Here is a 19766-nt window from a genome sequence, read left to right on the forward strand (position 1 = left end):
TACAGGTCCCGGCTATATGTAAACACTGACCGTGTGGATCTGGGTGTCTTCAGGGGTCCTGCAATCAATCCTCTGTGGATACGGAGGGACAACTGTGCTATCTATGCCTGACAATCCTCTCTGCCAACAGTTAAGAATGAGATTACATCTCTCCTTGAAAAGATACCTTGAAAGGCTCTCAAAGGCCAAGTGATCTAATTCTAAAAGCTTGTGTTATATCTCCATGAATGGTGCTCAAAATATTTAACATTATGGCCCAGGATATTCTGTCCGATCTGTTCTGTGAGTGCTGGATGAATGGAAGACCTTTTCACAAATAGAAAGGCATGACAGAAAGCAGCCAGGTTATAAACTGGGCTGTATCTAGAAGGGCATCCATATAAAACAGTAAATCTACTCCAGGATATTAGTTTGGATTGAAAGCTGCCAAATAATGATGCTTTAGTCATCAAAACACACATTATTAATTTCAGACGCACAGTCTGTCCCCAAATAGAACACAGTAAACTATTCTTGTGGCTGTTTTACTGTCAGCTTAAGATGGGGTAAATAGAGCCCACAATGGTATTTACTGAACCTGATACATGGATAAATGTCTCCTGAATTATTATTTGAGGATGACGTTTGAGCTAATTGTCAACAGTGGCAACAAATGAGGGTAAGAACAATTAACTACAACCTGAGAGTTTCTGCTGAGGAAGAAATTTTACAATACCACATTCATGTCCTGCCATTCAACATAAGTTAAGTAAATAAATAAATCTGAATTCCATGACCAGTCAAAAATAGTCTTTATAGAAACCTTATAGATTCAATCAAACTCATTACACTCCTGTGGCAACACACCACTACTCTCTCAGGAAAGCATCTTAACAAGGGCCACGTTGGCAGCTAATGACAAGATTATGGAGGCAACAGGTAGAAATCACCAGGAGAACAGGGCATGGTGACCTGTGCCTTTAATCCTAGGGCTCCAGAGGCAGAGGCAGGCAGATAGATCCCAGGCCAGTCAGTGAAACCCATCCTCAAAGCCAAGCAAAGCCAAGCAAAGCCAAGCAAACCAGAAATTGTAGGAGACCAGTAACTGAGAAAGCCTGCGTGCACTCCTGAAGGGAGGTTCTGTGGGCAGACTTGTAAATCCCGCCTTACAGGTAGAACAGTCACTTCATGGTTATAGGACAGGGTATGGCTGCTGTCAAACAAACAAATAACAAACAAACAAACAAACAAACAATCATGGCTAGATGCTAAAACCAACTGGAAATTTGTTTCTCAGTTGCTGCTTCTCTCACTCCCAATCCAGCAACAGTGAATCCCCCACCCCACCTCTGCTGGTCTTGGATGGCCAAGAAGAGACACAGGAAGGAAGCATGGCACCAACAGTTTCATGGCACTTCTTTCTAGAAGGCTAGGTACTTGGGAAACTCACCAAGGTCATGTCTGGAGCTGGAGGCAGGGCTTGAACTAATCATAGCAGCTGAGCTGTTGTACTGCTCTCAGTTTTGTACTTTGTAAATAGGGTTGGACTCGGAGAAAATTAATCGATCCCTAAAAGGCTGTGCTTAGGCACAAGAAGGGATAGAATGGACACCTGTAAGGGTTTCCATTCACCCTGCCACCCACATGTCTACTGGGGCCTGATCTGTGAGGACAGGAAAATGCTGGTTTGGAAGCCTTCTGTTTCATCTACAGGCTTCCTCTGCCACTGAAATCACCGAGTTAGACTTAATGCCAGCTCTGCTCCAGAGCTACAAAGCAAGAAGCCATAAAATCGCTATTTTTAAAACTCCAAGCCTTAGTACTTATTTTTAATTGGGGGCATGGTCTATTGTTTTTTCCAAGTGTCTCCCAGGATTCTAAAGAAGGTTTGTGAAAAACAGTAGTCAGAATCTTTTTTAAAAAATATACTCAAGTTCTAAAGAAATGAAAGGCCAAGAATGACTGAGCATAATTTAAGCCCAACCTCCCGGAAGAATCATAAAGTTGCCAGCATCTTCAGAAAGAAGCATAGGTGGGGAAGAGACTGAATGCCAGTTGCTTCTACTTAGGCTGCAAGGAAGTAGAGAATCAGCTGTGGTAGCAACCAGGGAGAAGATCCCTCATCCTTTGCCTACTCACAGCAAAACTTGCCAGCTGCCATACTGCAGTTCCTAAGCAGCTACAGTGACAAGAATGCCCCCTAAAAGTATACATATAACTTTAAGTAAGGGAGGGTAGTTCTCAGCCTCTTTGAAGAACAGGGACAAATAACTCATGGCCATTATGACAAAACCAGGCCTACGTATCCAGTTTATTATTAGCCTGACATTAAACTCCACTTAAAAAACAAACAAAACCACCCACCCACACAAACACATACCCCAAGATGGAAAATTACACAACGGCATCTGGAATGATCAACTCTGATGGAGAAAGCAGAACCAGGCAGACCTAATAATGTCCAAAGCAGGGATGCGACAGCCTCAGAGCCTCTCTCATGTCACTGATGGTGTGTGCAAACACTGCTGTGAGCTGCGCTTTGGTCACAGTAAAGGACAGAATGACAATCTGGATTCTGGAAGGCTGTCAGGAGCACCTAGCAGTACTGAACTCAATCATTTTTGATAAGGTAGAACAAAATTGTTTTGGCACACATTGATTCTCAGGAAGAAAACTTAAATTAAGCTTTTGTCTTGTTTGGATGCTGGAAAAAAGGCAGGATTCTCCACCTTGCCTCATTACAGTTCATGGTCACAGCCCAGTCACCTGGCATAAGAAAAGGGGGAGTATGCTTTTGCTCTCTACAATTTATTTGCACCTGGACCAAATCCAAGGTCTACCTTTATTGAGGCCTGAAGTGTGGCAGAGTTCTAGAAATAACAGCCAGTGAAACTGAACTATACATGGAAATGAAAATATGGGTGGGGAATCAGGCCAAGGGTTTTCTTAGGAATTGAAAAACAGAATTTTCTGTTTTACTTAATGAGCTGTCTTTCTAGTGTGAATGAAAACTGAGCCCAACAAAGGTTAACGGTTTCCGAACATCCTATTCCTTCCTTCCCTTTGAGGAGAGAGAAGTGACTTGGCTTCATGCTTTGAAATAGAAGAAGCCACTAGGAGACTCTGTGGTCAAGGTTCTCTTGATCTGATGTTTTCATAGCAGCAGATTGTGCTAAATGACACATGAAGGAGCACAAACATTTCAGAGAGGGTTGGTTTGGAAACAGTGTCAGGGGAAAGTATAACACAGTTACTTCTTGATTAAAACAGGAAAAAGATGTTGCCCAGTGCTAAGCTGATACTTTATTTAAGTACTAGGAGGATGGCCCAAGAACTGTGAAAAAAGTTCCCCTTGCTACTGACTTGACACTGATGGTTGGTTGATAAATCACAATTTCAACACAATGGAAGCACAAATTAGAGCAGCAATAGCCTGCTGACTCTATCTGTACTCAGAAACATCAGGAAGCCAAAGGCTCGACATAAAATCCTGAGAAAGCAGTCTCAAACTCCTTCACTATCTCATTGCTCTCAAACATCTACCATTATGTCTGAGACCATGATGCTTACACTAAATCTCTCATAATTTCTTATCTCTCCATATTTTAATTCATTTTCACTGGAGGCAGAAAAATTCATAAAGGATTCTACAGTCTGCCCAACCTGTTACACTAAGTTGATACCGTTCCACATTTGCCACTTCTTAGCAGGTAGGCACCTAGCACACAAAGGACAGGTGGCCCACACAGTTCCTGGCATCATTAAATGGCAATGGTATGTGACGGTTCTTGACATGCTGAGAACAGCACAGTCCACTTACTTACACTTATGTGAGAACTTGGCAGTCATTACTGTCTGTGTGAACAAAGTGCTTTACCATCAAACAGAGGGTAAAATCTAGGCCATAATCCAGTAGGACATGTTTGTTTGCTGGTCTTTGAGGGCAGATATTGAGGGAGGTGGTATAGGATTTGAACTCAGGACCTAAATATATTAGGTAAAGAAGCACCTACCTCCCAGTAAGCACTCAGTTCAGGGACTATGTTAAATGAATGCTCTGATTTATTTGGTAGAGAATATTATCTAGGGCTGGGGCTCATAAGGATATGTGACAAACAAGAATGGCATAAACAACATGGAAAAGATTTGCTGCACATCAGTAATATCTGAGGGAAGGAAATGGCTAGACATGTAAGAGGGGCTGGGGAGGAGAGACGCCACTAGGTCAACAGTGACCGCTGAGTGGAGAGAGTGCTCAGCTGAACATTAAAATACATTACCACATTTAAGCTTTATAATAGCGGCGTTATAATAGCACCATTAATATCTCTAACTTACAGACAATAAGCTGAGAACCCAAGATTATACAGCCATCTAACGATAGAAGTTTTTTACTTCATGTCTGTTTTACCTCCAAAGTCTACATGGGAGGGGAGGGGAGGCCATAGAGATCCAAAGGTCTCAGCAGTGCTGCTATTGGGCCTGGGAGAAATGGAGAGAAATCAACCCTATTTTTTTTTAACCTTTCTGAAAGTGTCTCTACAATTTGTATTACTTTTTAAAAGACCACTCAGTATGAACTGCAGCCAGTCTCTTAAGCACTATCACTACTGGGAGATAGAAACATCTGGAAAAATTCCATTCCTGTATCCCTTAACACACTTTAAATGTGCTTACCACAGGAATTATAAAGAGGAAAAGGTTTGAAAAGCAGCATTTAAAGGACCCAGATGTTTTGGTTAGTGGTAAGCATCCACATGCTCCTTCTTATCACATCAACTGCAGTAGCCATAGAAATAAAAAAGGAAGGTCAGAATGGCTAGACTGAAAACTGTCCACAACTCATCCTATAAGGCTCAAACAAAGAAAAGCATAGTCAACACAGAAAAACAGTAAAGCTCTGAGGAGAATGGACAGGTAGAAAGCACATCAACAACACGGCAGGAAACCTTAGATTCGGAAAGATGGACAGCAGAAGGGGTCAGACTGTGGAGAAATGGCATGAACTCCAAGAAGACAGTAAACTACAAATACAAAGGACTACCCTGAGGAGGCTCTGAAGACACCAGGAAGCCATCATTCAGAAGAGCTGAGCAGAGGGAGCACTCCTGGGTCTCCCTGAAATCCACAGAATCACCAAAAACAGAAAGGTCTGGGCTAGCACTTGGCAAAAACTCCACAAATCCCTTAATAAGCAGGCATGTTATTATAGGCATGTCTGCCATCCCATAGTTGAATGTGTGATCCATAAAACATAGGTTGTTTGCAGAAAACCCTAAAAAATGAAAAGGCTCATGAGAAAGAGCTGCAAAATTTTCACTTAAGGCCATGGATCTTTGTAGACCATGGACTTACAAAAAGTACACTAATAAAATTGCATCAAACATTGAAATGTCTACTAGCAGAGTGCTTTAAATTCTGCAGGTTTGCCTGTCTCCTGCTCCTTCTAGAGGAGATTTGAAGAGATGGGTGTTTTGGAAACAGACCATTTTAAGCAAACTAGAGAAAATGACACAACTTCCCATTAGTCCATTGTTATCACATAAAACTTTCTGCCTTCATTGCCACCTTACTACAGAGGTCACCCATGCAACAGAAGACTAGAATCCACTAAAGTTCTCACACCTTAGATGGAAAGAAGCTCAAACTATAGATTCCTTAATTTAGAGCTCCAGACTTGTAAGCCTTACTCCACAACTCTCAAAAAAGGTGAGAAAGGTAGCCTTCATTTTTAGTCCTTGAGAAAAGCATTTAAAAGAATGTGACTTCCAACTTGACAGCAGAGCCAGTCTCTAAATTCTCAATTAGCAGCTGTTTGTCCCAACTGCAGATAACAGGAAATTTCCTGCTCCAGGCCTGATGTTCGGGGAGTACCTTGTAAAGAAGACCACTTCTGACATAGCCTTTTTACCTCTCCCTTTCCTCTCTGAGATGGTCTGACGACATCCTACTTTAACTACTGAGCATCTGCCTGTCTCCAGAAGTATATGTCAAAGTACACAGAACACTTGGGACTCAAGAAGAAAATCAACAAAACGAACGAAGAGAACAAATCAGTCATAGATGAACAGGTGTTCATTCTTTTAAGCAGTACTCAGAGTTAATAAAACTGTGTTTATAAACTGGAAAGATGGTACTATAATAGTATATTCAAATAGAAATTAAAGTGCTAAAATAAATCAACCAAAATAAAGTGAGTTCCATCAACTGAATAGTGTGTAAATTTTGTGAAGGTGGAAATCTTTCTGGTTTTACCAACATAGTTATGATGCCTTACACAGTGCACATAATAAATACATGAGCACTCTACAAAGACATGAAGAATCAACTAATGGATAACTAAATGAATAAACAAACACGGTAATGAATAAGCACAAAAGTGAAAGTAAGTCAATTGTGTGTGACTGGCTGGGGTGTAGCTGAGGCCCGTTTTCCAGTGCTGCAGGGAATGTAAAGGAAGGTCTCCAGACAAAGACAGCAAAAGGTCAAACACAGTTTACAGAAGTAAAGGGGAGAGGTCAACAGGGAGAAAGTAACCCAAGAGAGCAGTTTTCAAAGTCTCCTAAAATCCATGTGTGGTGCTGGGCACACAGCATTTCTAGCACTCAGGCCGGAGGAAGTGCACTGAGTTCAAGGTCAGCTTAAGCTACATAGCAGGGCCCTGTCTCGAGACCAAATAAAACAAAAGTAAACTTTTAAAGATGGATGCTCTTTTAAACAGTCCAGTAAGTATGCAGCAGTAATATATACCTGGTAACAACTTAAAAGCATTTCAGTAAACCAAACTTAAATAAAAATATTGTAAAAACTCCAAAACTTCAAAGTTCACACAAGTTGTTTTACAATTTGGTCATTTTGAAGCTAGAATAGTAAGAGTTCAGCCCATATGAAGACGGTCCTAAACATGTGAGAATTCAGATAGTTTCCTTTTCAACATATGAAAAAAAAAAAATGAAGGTTTTTCAGTGAGATGAAAAGAAATGGCAGAGTGAACCAGGAGGTAAGCAGTAGGTGACCATGAGGCACAGAGAGCGAGGGTGGGCAGAAACCATGCACACTTCAGGTAGACCTCGATACACAGACTGCCACAATTCTAATAGAATTCCAATGTCCAATGTGGTTATATAGTATAACTACTATGGGGGCAGAGGTAAACTTTAGGGATAAATTTATGAACAAATTACAGAAGACAATTAGGATGACAGAAGAGAAATACAATAAATGCTATATATTATGATCACAGAAGAAAATAAAGGTGTTTAAAAGGAACTTGAGTTTGCCATTTTCCTTAATATTCAGAACAGAGCACAGCAGTGATCAGAAAGACAACGTTACAAGCCAAACGCTCCTATCAACGTGGCTTCGGAGGCGCCGGAGCCCACCTAGAGCAACCTGGCAGGAACAATGCTAACTGAATGAATTCCCAGAGCTTTTCCACCCGGAATGAACCAGGACAAAGAGCGGGCAGGTTTCACTGAGTGGCTCCTGAATGTTTCAGTCAGTTGCTGACCTAGCTAATACTTGTGAGAATTAGTTCTCCAATAATAATTCACCCTACTTCCAAGTGGTAAGATAAGGTCTCTTAAGGTCTCTACCTACCAAAACTGGAATAAAAATTAACCTTTTTATGTCCCGAATAAATAACACTTCTGTTTCTTGAAGAAAACCTCCTCATAAATATTGCCCGGTGAGTTAATATACTTGAGGAAAACATGGGGAGTATGTCTGAAACCCTATACTTAGGCTGAGGTAAAGGAGTAAGAGTTCGAGATCATCCTGCATTACATGGTAAGTTTGAGGTCAGCCTGGGCTATGGAGGACTATTCTTTCTCTTTTCTAGTGAAAGAAGGAAGAGAAGAGGGGAGAGGAGGGGAGGTGAGGTGAGGGAAGGGGAGGGGACGGGAGGGGAGAGAAAAGGTCAACTAGAGAGATGGCTTAGCAGTTACAAGCTTATACTAATCTTACAAAGGACCTGAGCTAGGGTTCTGACAAACATGTCTGGCAGCTCCCGCTAACTCTACCTCTAAGGGATCCAACAGCCTCTCCTAGACACACAGCATCTATACACCCAAGTGCAGATTCCGTGCCACACCCCCCACATATCCACATACTTGAAAATAATTTCAACGGGTTAAAAAATGGCTCAGTGGTTAAGGTTGTTCTTCCACAAGAGCTGGGTTCAATTCCTGGCACCTAAATGGTGCACTGGCTCATAACATCTGTACACTACTTCCAGGAGATGATACCCTCTTCTGGCCTCCATGGGCTCCAAGCTCATGAGTGATGCCTAGACATGCATGCAGGCAAAATACAATGCACAATAGAATTAAAGAATAACACACGAGTCTCATGGAACTCCTCCCTTGTTGGGCCTACGTCTATCAATATCCCAAGACAGCCTTCCCTGAGGATTAATTTACTGATCTGAGGCAAAGCCTCATTGTGTCTCAGGCTCTCTCTGGTCTGCCCTGAACCAAAAAAGGGAGAGTTCTAAGTTAGCTCAGGAGGTACGCAAGTCCTCCACAGAAGGCAGTCTGCTCAACTGCTACTGTAAGAAGAAAAACAGGGGAAGAGAAAGCTCTACATAATCTGTACATCCACAGGAGCCACTATGAAACGTTCCCCTGAAGCTCCATAAAGCAGCAATGGCTACCAAGTAATCTGAAACCAAGGGCTTTAAAAAAGCAAGACGTGGCAGCATGAGCTGTTCAGAGACAGTCACAAAATATTTGAACAAAAGAGACAGATTTATCTGAAACTCAACACTGTCTTCCAGACTCCAGTCCTGAATCTGTTCAACTGTCATGTTCATGTGGTGCCTTGTGAGACAAGTCTCTTCAAATGATTGCTATACTTGAGTTATCAGAGAATAGAGTCAACTATTTTCCCAAGTATTGTTAGCCACTTACAGACAGAGACAAAAGCCAGTGGAAGTCTTTCTATTACAGAAAGTGAAAATTGCATTAATCAAGTAGCCTCCCAGAAAACAATCTAAGCATCTCTTTTAAATACAGTAGGGTTGGAGCTCAGTCAGAAAAAAGAACTTCAAGAGGCTACTTTGCTTCCAAGTGTAGTTTGAAAGAGAAATGGTGCTGCTCTGATTAGGATGTAGAACTGAGGGGGAGATTGGACAGGGAAGGTTTCAAAGCTATGGACTCTGGAGACTACATGACACTTATTCTTACTGTGACTTGGTTGTGGTGGTGAGGTTCAGAGGGAGGGGGAGAAGTTTACTCTTACAGAGAGGAGCAGGACTTAGCCCAGTGCTTTAGTGGGACAGCTGCAAACAGTGCTCCTGAGAAATCAAAGCAGAGGAAAGCGGAAGTGAAGTCAGCCCTTTTCCTTGGGAGTTTAGAAGTTTGGCTCATGTGACTACAGGAGAGTGAAGCTCTATCTGAAAAATTCACAAAGACAGGTCTGCTAGAGAGTACTCAGAGCAAAGAGGTCACCCCAGAAGCCCTAAACACACATAGACAGCTCCTCAGATGGCAAGGCCCTATGCTCAACACTGGTATCAAGATGAGAGGCAGAGGCAATGAAGGGGCCAAAAAGGTTGAGGCAGGGATACAGAGGCACACAGAGGCACAGAGAAAAAAAATGTTGCAGAAGCCCAAACCATCTCTCTCACAAAGCAAGCCTGTAAGGGATGAGCCAGCCAGCATCTTCCCACTGTTTGTTTTTCATATTCCTTGAACCAGCCATTCCTTACCTGTCTAAAACGTGGGCCCTTCCAACATTTCCTACCACTGTAACATATGCCATAAATTGAGAAACAGTGGGGAAATGGCTTGGTTGACGAATGCATCTTTATGTATGACAGATTTTCAGGGATGAAGTTGGGGAGACGTGAATTTGTGTGAAACTGAACTCGTGTTATAATTTTAGGTGTCTTAATATAAGGATGAACAAATAGTCTTATAATACTTTTCTTTGAATATATGATATGCATAAATATGAGCTATGAGTTAATAGGTTTTATGGATTTGCCAAATTGGAGCTCAAAGTAATTGGGAAGTCCGGCACAGAGAAAGGTCACCCCAGAAAAATCTCACTTTTCAAGAAAGCACTGGCAAGAAGGAAAGAATGCGATTTTAATCACTGCAGCTAATTACATAGAAGACTAAATCACAAGAGGAGTTATTTAAGTGTCTTAAATACAATAAGAAGTAATTAACAGGCAGCTCCATCTTGACAGCTTCACACCACAAACCAGGCCTAGAAAGACCAGCTGATTCCCAACCCGGGAGCAAGAGAATGAGAACGGACTCAGGGTTTGGTCTTTTTATTTTTTATTTAAACTGTTTTGATTAACAGATAACAGCTCTTGCCAACTCCACAGTGAAGTTAATCAAAATTTAATCTATTAGAGAAATGATGAGCCCTGTTTGCATTGATTCCCTTGAGGGGACGACATGAGGAGCTGAAGCCTGGGTGACACCAGCAAGGGCCCACGGGAGCCCAAGAGTCACCTCCCTCCCATATAAACAAGAGGGAAACCATAAGGGTTCCACTGAGCCCTACTGAGAATACAGACAGTGCACACATTTTGCATGTGCAGTACCTCTAAAAGTCCCCTTTGAAGTAGCCCTTTGCAAGACACCATCTCATCTGCCTTTTTTTTCTTGTTCCCCTGGAATCATCGACTTCAAAGGAGCTCCTCCAGTGAGAGCCATGAAGTGTGGGGCAAGCTTCATGTAGGCATGGAAGTCTGCAGAGTAATTTAGATGGATTTCTCTCTTCTTTATTCCACACCACACACTGGCAAGCCACGGCAAAGCCTGCCTTCCAGAAAGAAAATGCTCACCACACACCTTTAACCCTTCCCTTAACATACCCACCTGTGACCTCAGCAAATGCAGGAAAGGTGCTTGTGAGAGGGATAGAGGGCCACTCTCCCAAAACTGAACACTCACTGAATTTGTTCAGTTACGTGCTTTGTTCCTAAGTCAAGATTTTAATGCTTGTGCTTGTATTTTAATTATGCGTTTCTTTAAATGTCACATGAAGCAGTGAAATATACACGCACAGGAAATGTTTATGAAAAACTCACATGCCTTAAAAGCTGAGTAGAGAGGAGCAGCTGAAAACGGCTGAAAATAGGTAAGGCACACAGCTGAAGGAGAAGAGGTTCAGAAGTCTAAGGTTCTGCTGTTAGTATTTTTGAATCCTCATTTCAGATATGCTGTTCACTGGGACACCAAGTAAGTGACCTATGTTTCTCATGTATTAAAGAACTAAAAATCGGAGCCAGAGATGGCTTGATGGGCCTAGGTACTGTTAGGTTTGATTCCTGGAACTTACGTGGTAAAAAAAGCAAAGTCCTTCAAGGTGTCCTCTGACCTCCACACAAACAAACAGGAAAATCTTTGCTTAGGTAAAATCTTTCTCTTTATACAGTGGTTTTAAATATCTAACCATTATACCTGATAAAGAGTTCTTAATACAGATTATTTCTGAATATAAGCTAAATGCTTGAATTTTACTAGTAACTCAATTTTCTACATTATTATTTTAGGTTTATTTTGAACTAAAGAAAATTCAGGGGTAAAAAGAGAAAAACAAATACAAACCAAGATGAAGAGAACACAAAGCCCTTCCTTCCCATGCAGAAAGCAAGTATAGAGGTCTACCTGCTAGGGAAAACCTCCCTTTACCACCAAGCTTTTAGAACAAGGAAAGGAGGACAATTTTTAGTTACTAGCTCTGCTTAGATAGAAACAAACCAAGTGGTGGAGAGATGACTTAGCCTAAGGCCTTCCCTTGGCAAGCCTAAAGACATAGACTTGACAAATCGTTCAATGAAGTTCTTGGAACTATCATCCCATGGCTCCTGGGACAATGGGTAGAGTAGAAGAGACAAAATTCCCCAATGCCAGGCTGATAACAGTCTAGGGAATGATAGCTTCAATGATGCTGGAACTTCTAAGTCAAGACTGTATCAAGACTCTGCTTTCTAGATACACCAAGGGTACTTAAGACACAAGATACATAATAGAAGACGTAGGATATACAAGAGACTCAAAGAACTGAATGGACAAAAGCAGGTGACTGAACCAAAACAGGCAAATAACTGGAATAAACATTTCTCAAAAGAAGGCATACAAAGGACCATTTTAAAAAATACCTACCACTACTAGTGATCAGACAAACAAAAAAAAATGCAAGCCAAAGGGACAAATGCAAGTCAGAAGGGTCACGATCAGAACAATATCAATATATAAATACAAAGGCTCCAAGTGCTGGGGAAGAGGCCTCTCGAGCACTGCTGGTGGGGTGTAAACTGCACAGGCATTACAGAACTGCTGGGGAAGTGCCCCTCTCTCATTCCACCCAGCCGCTCCACTTCTGGAGAATAAGAACCTTGCACCCGAAGGTCTGAGTCACAGGGCATAGCCACAACTCATCATAACGTGGAAATACTTTAAAGTTGGCTGTTGCAGATTATCCTAAAAATTTAAGAATACCAAAAAGCCAGTCTGGGAATATCTGATTTTAGACAGTGTAAAGTTATTTTTAAATCGACTTTGGTGGTATGAGATAATCCACTCTGATGAAGTGTTAAACGATGGTGGAGGCCATCTGCCAAAAATAAAGATGTACGTTTGCACAGACGTAAAACTGGTTGCCCCGTCATTAGGAAGCAGGAACAGCAATCTACCGAGGCAAGTCCTGCTTCTTCCAGTCACAACTTTAATACAGGGGAATTAAACCACCAGCACTTTCCAATGGAGAACCATACAGTCGGTTTTAAAGAATTGGTGATAAACTGACAATAGCTATTGTAAGTTATCTGAACAGAACGATGACTAAATTATCATATAGTTTTCCACATTTCAAGATGCTATCTGGCCTGTGAAAAGCTGGCTCCTTATAAAAGCTGGGCTGGTGTGAAGGCAGTGACATCAATTACCTACACTGAGATTGTCCCACAGAAAGGAAATCACTGTGTGAACATTAGCAACGTTAATAAACATAGGAGTGGAAACTGTCTAAAAATAGTCCTTTCCAAATGCAAAGGCAGCAATGAGGGGAAAGAGGCTCCTGCCTGACAGGAGAGCTCTAGCAGCTCCACAGTGAACCACCATATCTTGTAAGCAGTTCTCCTACCCAGCTTCACTGCACATTCAGTAAGACTGTTCTGCTGAAAACTCCATTCTTTGCCTCCCTTTAAAAGAAGAGAAAAATACCAGTTTGGTAACAAACAGCACTTAAGGCTGTTAAGGAGATGGAAACAATGACCATGCTGGTATATTTTATGCAAAGTTAGAGTTGCTACTGGGGACTGAGTGATTGTTTTAATATTTATTGTGAAAGCATAGCCCAGCAGGCTTCCTCCTTCCTCTGTCAGATGCCTCCCCTGAAAGATTCCGCTCATCAGCCAGGCTACCCAGAGACCTTAGAATATAGGTGGGGCACAGCCACCACAATATCTCTATACAAAGAAATGACCAGTTAACCTCTCTTTCTTTTTTCTTCCCTAATTTATATTAATGGGAGGAAGTATTTAAAATTCACTTTTCTAAAACAACATGAAGAAGTTCTTAACTAGTTTTGAATAGTACCTAGGAACAGCTTGATACTCAATAAATAGCATTATTAGTAGTAATAATGTACTTCATAGGGCCAAGCACACAGAGTACAATAAATCTTAAATAATAACAATAATGAAAGTACATGATTAGCTAATGAGTGATTATAAAGTACTTTAGAAATATAGTGCTACACAGGCACATAATCATAATCCACTGGGTTAAGTGCAAGAGAGGGCAAAACAGGAGGGAGGAAGGGGGGAGGGGAGAGGTAGGAAGGGAAGAGGAGGGGGAGGGGAGGGGAGCGGGGATAGAAGGACAGGTGGGGGTTGACTGAGCAGAGAATTCAGATACTTAAAACCAAATCCAAGTCTCTGCCAGTTGGAACACTCACATTCCTCCAATGGTGACAGTGGCACAGGTACGCTCAGAAAAGGCAGGCACTGTTTCTGTGGCTGGGCTGGCTGGTCTAATGTAGTCCACAGTCACACTGACCTGGAAAGAGGTAATTGAGAGTTAGGTTTGGGAGGCTAACACAGCTCACTGGCAGCCATGGCACATGAGCACTCAACTCAGGTGAACTTTGTGGATCTAGGATTAAAAACAACAAAAAGCAAACTAGCACCCAGCAGAAAGAGCTGCAAAAGACATTAGACAAAGGACAGTACCCAGGGTACAAAAACGCTCTTGAAGTTTAAATGGACAATTTGATTAAGAAATGCCTGAGGACTCAAACAACTCGAAGAAAACATACAGATGACAAGAAAACATTGGCATAGATGTTCCACTCCAAATGTCACTAGGTAATGGCAGTTTTAAGCAATGAAATATGAGCTGAGGATTGGGCTTACTAATAAAATGCGTGGCCACCATGTATAAGACTCTATATGCAATCTGCAGCAGCGCAAAACTGCCCCCCCCCAGACTATATGCTTAATGGGACAGACAAATTCCAGATCAGGAATCAAACACAACGGCTTCAAAAGAGTACGGAACAGAAGATTTCTCCTTTACACCTGCTGGAAATGTAAAACACGTGGGTATCAAACACTGGAAGAAAGCAGTTTCTTAAACAACTAAGCATAAATTTTATTCATAAGTAGAGGTCCTTAAAATTCACTAGAGAGGTGAAAACTTGTCCACAAAGCAATCTGTACAGGGAAGCGAACAGCAGCTCTGTTCACAGCCGACAATAATCAGAGAAGCCATGAGAACCATCTGGAGAGGAGTAGAAGCTGCTAAACCCTGGTGACATTCTTCAGCACAGAGATGGGGTGCCATGCCACAGATAAGACACAGAAAACCCACAAATGCTTATTACTAAATGCAAACAGCCCGTCTGCAAAGACCTCAACTGCACGATCCCAACTGTCTAACCCGGTTTGTCAATTTGAGGAAACATATCTCTCTCTCTGGTGTGGAACACTGTTCATAGGCAGGGGTTTGAGCACAGAATGCATAGAAAGTCTACAGATTCTGTTTAATTTTGGTATAAACCTAAAACCACTGTCAAAGAATAGTTTATATTTAAATAGAGATTAAGCTGGGCAGTGTAGCGCACACCTTTAATTCCAATGCCCAGGAAGCAGAGCAGAGCAGATCTCTCTGGTTTAAGGCCAGTCAGGGCTACACAAACAAACAAACAAGAAATTAAGAGAAGCACTGAGAACCCAAAGAAGCCAATTGGCTGAACAAGGGAAGCTCCAAGGAAATTCCACTTGATTGATGAGAGTGGTAGATTCTTTAACGAGTACCAGATAATATGGCAAAATACTTCTTAGACCGTTTCTGCATCAAATATCTGTGTCCAAATCTATGACTTGCCTCCTCAGAGAGACTGCGTGTGATTTCAGTCTGCCCTAACCTCCCTGGACCAAGTGAAGAACTATCAAGAAGAACAAGATGGCAATCACAAGGATGCTTGGATCTGATTTCACAGTGTGTAAATCAAAGGGACACAGCTAACTAGGTCTAATAGCAACACAGATGGAGTTAGGAACGTTTGTGGGGGAACTCGGGGCATGCCAGGACAGAAGAGAGCAGAAGAATCTTTAAGTTTCCAATGAACAAAGGACATGCATACAAACAGAAAGCTGCAGGCATAAACCGACTACTGTACAATACATGAATGTGGGTACACTGAACAGTACTATTCTTTATGAAATGGTTTACTATAAACCATTTGTGTCACAACCAATTACATGGGATCCATTAGGGTCATATCTGTATGCTTGGTTTGGGCCGTAGCCAAGCTTTATCTATTACACTAAAGACAACCCTGACTCAAGCAGCATGAAGCCGTTCCTGAGTCCAGAATGCCTTCTCCAAGCACCCACCCAAAGACACAGGCATGAAGGTCGGCCACATTTCTGGTCAGCACCATTCCAAAATGTTCACTTTGTCCTTCAGAAATGTCTTAAAAAACAAAACAAAGAAGGACTCAGGAGATGTCTAAGAGGTAAAGTGCTTCCCACAACCACAAGGATTTGAGTTCTGTCTCTGACACCCACTTAAAAGAGAAAGAGGTCAATTGCACATGCATGTAAGCCCAGCACTGGGTGGCAGAGACAAGGTGATCCCTGGGGCTTGCTGTCCAGTCAGTTTGCCCAAATTCAATAAGAGAACTGCTTCAAAAATAAGGAGAGCAACTGAGGAAGACATCTGACGATGACCTCTATCTAATTTACACACACGCGCACACACACTTCAAAAAAATTACATAAAGAGACAGACATCTTAAAATTTTGACTGTCAAGTTACAAACCTGATCATACTTCTAAATTTGAGGGGAACCTACCAAACAAAACCCAGGAGCCATATCAGAGACCAGGCACAGAAGAGCTGAGGCAAGGTAAATCTTTAGTAATAAGGATGGCCCCTAAAGCAGGTGTCCACATTCAAATTACGTAAACACAAGGAATGTGGACAGACGGGGGTTAACCAACAAATACTTCAGGGGTTTTAAGCTTCCAAGCCTGCCACTAAACTCAGTTAATGTAGAACAAAGTCAGGACAAGGCATGGGAGGGTCGAACATAGAGCAGGCATGGGGGACTCAGTTACTAAAAAGTACTCTAGCTCACCTGGAACTCTGCAGAAAAGGCCTCCTAACATATCTGCAAAAGTGAGAGGCTAGGAAAATAATAAGAGTATGAAGCAATGGCAAAAACCACATAGGTGGTCAAAATGTCAGCTAAATACCAAAGGCAGCCAAATCATGGAAGAAAAGCTATCTCAGGGCCGAAGATTGTGAAGCTCTCAAATCTCACCCAAGAAGTTTCCTACAACTTACAACTGACCAAATTACATAAATTACGTGAACAAATGATTGCGAGGTACTCAGCCACAAATGAGAAATCTTTATCATACCCTTTTCCCAGGTCTCAGGGACAATCACAGAAGAGGGGCCAGGGAGATTTTAAGAGCCAGGGCCATGGAGGAGTAAAGCAGTGTCTTGTGGATGTGCATGGGTGGCTGCGCTCATCAGCTCTTAGCAGCTGTGACGGCCTGCTCAAGACATGCACAAAGTCAGCCTGGTCTAAATTCCAGCAGAACAGAAAGAGGTCCATCAGACCCACCTCAACTGATTTCTGGGGAAGGGAGAGTTCATTTTCCTAAATGGTGTGGCTTCTGGAACGTTACTCACAATCCAGTGGATGTTCCATACCCAGAAGCATGTGGGCTGCAAAATGAGTTCATGGGCTTATGAAATTGAAGAGGAAAAGAGGAGGTGAAGCTGGAGAGGTAAGGTTGTGGGCAAAGGCTCTAGGAGAAACTGGGAGATGAGAATAATATGATCTGGATACACTGTATGAATATTTCAAAGAATAAACAAATTTTTTAAATACATGGAAATGACAAAGTAGACATATCCCTCAGTTTTGAATAACCCATCCAACAAATTCAAGCCCCATCCAAAAAAATTCAAGCAATAGGAAAGAACAAAAATCACCACTGATTAAAAGATAAAGGAAGTGAGTCTCAGTTACCTTGTAGCTGCCAATGCCAACCTTGTTCCTAAGCCATGATGGGGATGGGCATAGGGGAGCAGCCACAAGCACAGAAACAGTGTACGGAGCATTCTCCCTAGGTCCACAGGGTTGTGGTTGCAGTGGAGTAATGATGACAGAAAACCAGAATGAATGCCTACGCTTCCAGGCCAGGAGACGAGCCTGAGGTGCTGCGCCCAAGGGAACTGCCTTCCAAGGGAACCCGTGGGAACACACCTCCCACCCACATACTTTAATCTGCAATAACCAGAAGAAATAACAACTACATTCATCTTTCAATTAATTATTTCCTATGTCAAGAGAAAGAGAATTGCAAATGAGTCAGAGATTAAAGAGTTCTTCATGGCAGCGACATTATTAAAGAAAATCTCAGATACAAATGAGGCTCTGGGAATAGCCCACAGCCAAGATACACACCTGCAGGCTACTATGACAAACCAGGAATTAAAGTCAATGTGTAATTAGCATTTATGTCCCTCTCCTGTGGATTCTCAGATCTGCTCCTCTGCCTTGGAGTTTTTCATCTCCAGATATTCATCACTGACCTGCCAATCACTCTTTCAGCTGAAGTTTAAACAGGTTCAATTAAAATGATGGGAAATGCTAGAAATGTCTGTCTGAATAAAGGGTGACCTAAATTTTGGGTTTATGGTAAGTTCATATGAAGTGGCCCAAGTTAAAGAGAAGAAACTGATTAATACAAAGGTGGCCCTTTCTGTTTAAGGGAAGGTGCTCTTGATAACAAAAGGATAAAATGTGAATGACCTACCCTCTAAAGGCAAAGCAGAAAGAAAAACAATCGCAGATGTAAATCCATAGGTGTTGGATTTACATGTGTACAACATGTTCGTGTGGAAACAAGGAACACTAGACTGGGAATGTTACAGTACCATTTAGCTCTAACACTGTAAAGAATAACCTGGCCAAAAATGGTGTATTATATCCCAAGTTCTTAAATATTTGTAATTTATACATCCTTGTACCAATAAACTGAGACACAGAGAGGGGAGGGACGAACATGTCTTTCGTTAAATCAAAGATTTGGCATAGAACTTGCAGCTGAGCATATAGTAAATATTTGTTGCATGAATGAATGTAAGTAAACAGGAATATGTTCAGGCATAACATTCTGGAGGACATCTTTGAAATGAGAAGGTTGGGCGTTTTAAAGGCAACCTGAAAAGTTGGCGAGTCTGCTGTTACATAACAAGAATGATTTCACCTGTGGGTGACGGCAGCCTGAGGGAGGGAAAGTATTTTAAAATTGTGATGAAACTCCAAAGCTTAACAAAAAAGTAACTACCAAGAGAGACAAACAAGGAAAATTATACATTATAGTATTTCTCATAAAATTTGTTCCTCGAAGCTATGAAAGAACAGAAAACAATCTAACCAATCATTGGCCACTACATTACAGAAACTTCTTTGAGTGCAATTACAGGAAACCTTCAGAGAAACTCAGTCTACATTTCTGTCTCTTGTAAAGCCTGAAAGCAGTTAGTATAATAAAATCACGTTGGACCACACTCTGAGCATCCACGGACATTCTTCACGTAAGTAGTGACTAGAAAACATCAAATTGCCAAAGAACTAGATAGGTGCTAATTAAATGCGAAAATGTGACGTCCCTAAGCATTAAAGATGGGGAAGCAGAAGAACTGCACACTCATAACATTTCCAGGCCATACTGTAAGTTTACCTTTAATATAAAAAGAGCTGTGATGTGAAGCTGGTTTGTATAATTACCACATAATCCCACCTATTAGTCCACACAGTGAACCATAAATTCACTGGAAGCTGCAAGAGTCTGCCTTTAGTAATAAGTTCTGTAAGGTGTTTGTTCTCATGGCATGATTTGTGGGTAGTTACAGAAAGCTTCTATGACCCTCTGACACACAGAAGGTGCTACCATCTGGGCCTAAATCCAAGTCACTCTGACTAGACACAAAGGTGAGTAAAGCGGAGAGCATGCAAGGCCAGGTAAGAGAGAGCACAGGCCATGGCACAAACTGGGAGCACTCAGAGGGTTGGCTCCTGATGACTCAGAGCAGCCCTGTGAACTCAGAAGAGCCACTCGGTGTGGCTGTGTCTGCCAGTCTCTGCTTGAAAGAAAAGCATTAGTATGCATAAGGGAACAGGACAGGGCGTGACTCAGAGTAAGTTCCATGAATTTACTTTTAGATAAACAGGTCCTGATTTTCTCAGAACAGTGCCTATCACAGAGTAAGTGTTAAGTAACTATGCATGAA

The 19766-nt window shown here is 41.8% G+C and overlaps 1 protein-coding gene across 1 annotated transcript in view; it reads right to left on the minus strand.

Annotated features, from left to right (window-relative positions):
- Nucleotides 1-19766, minus strand: part of Snd1 (staphylococcal nuclease and tudor domain containing 1) — a 396722-nt gene that overhangs the window by 206563 nt on the left and 170393 nt on the right. Inside the window, exon 12 of the mRNA XM_032906855.1 lies at nucleotides 13903-14003. Within this exon, the coding sequence (XP_032762746.1) occupies nucleotides 13903-14003 (101 nt within the window). The remainder of the gene's footprint in view (nucleotides 1-13902; nucleotides 14004-19766) is intronic.

Source organism: Rattus rattus, chromosome 6 (assembly GCF_011064425.1).
Source record: "Rattus rattus isolate New Zealand chromosome 6, Rrattus_CSIRO_v1, whole genome shotgun sequence".
Classification (NCBI taxonomy): Eukaryota; Metazoa; Chordata; class Mammalia; order Rodentia; family Muridae; genus Rattus; species Rattus rattus.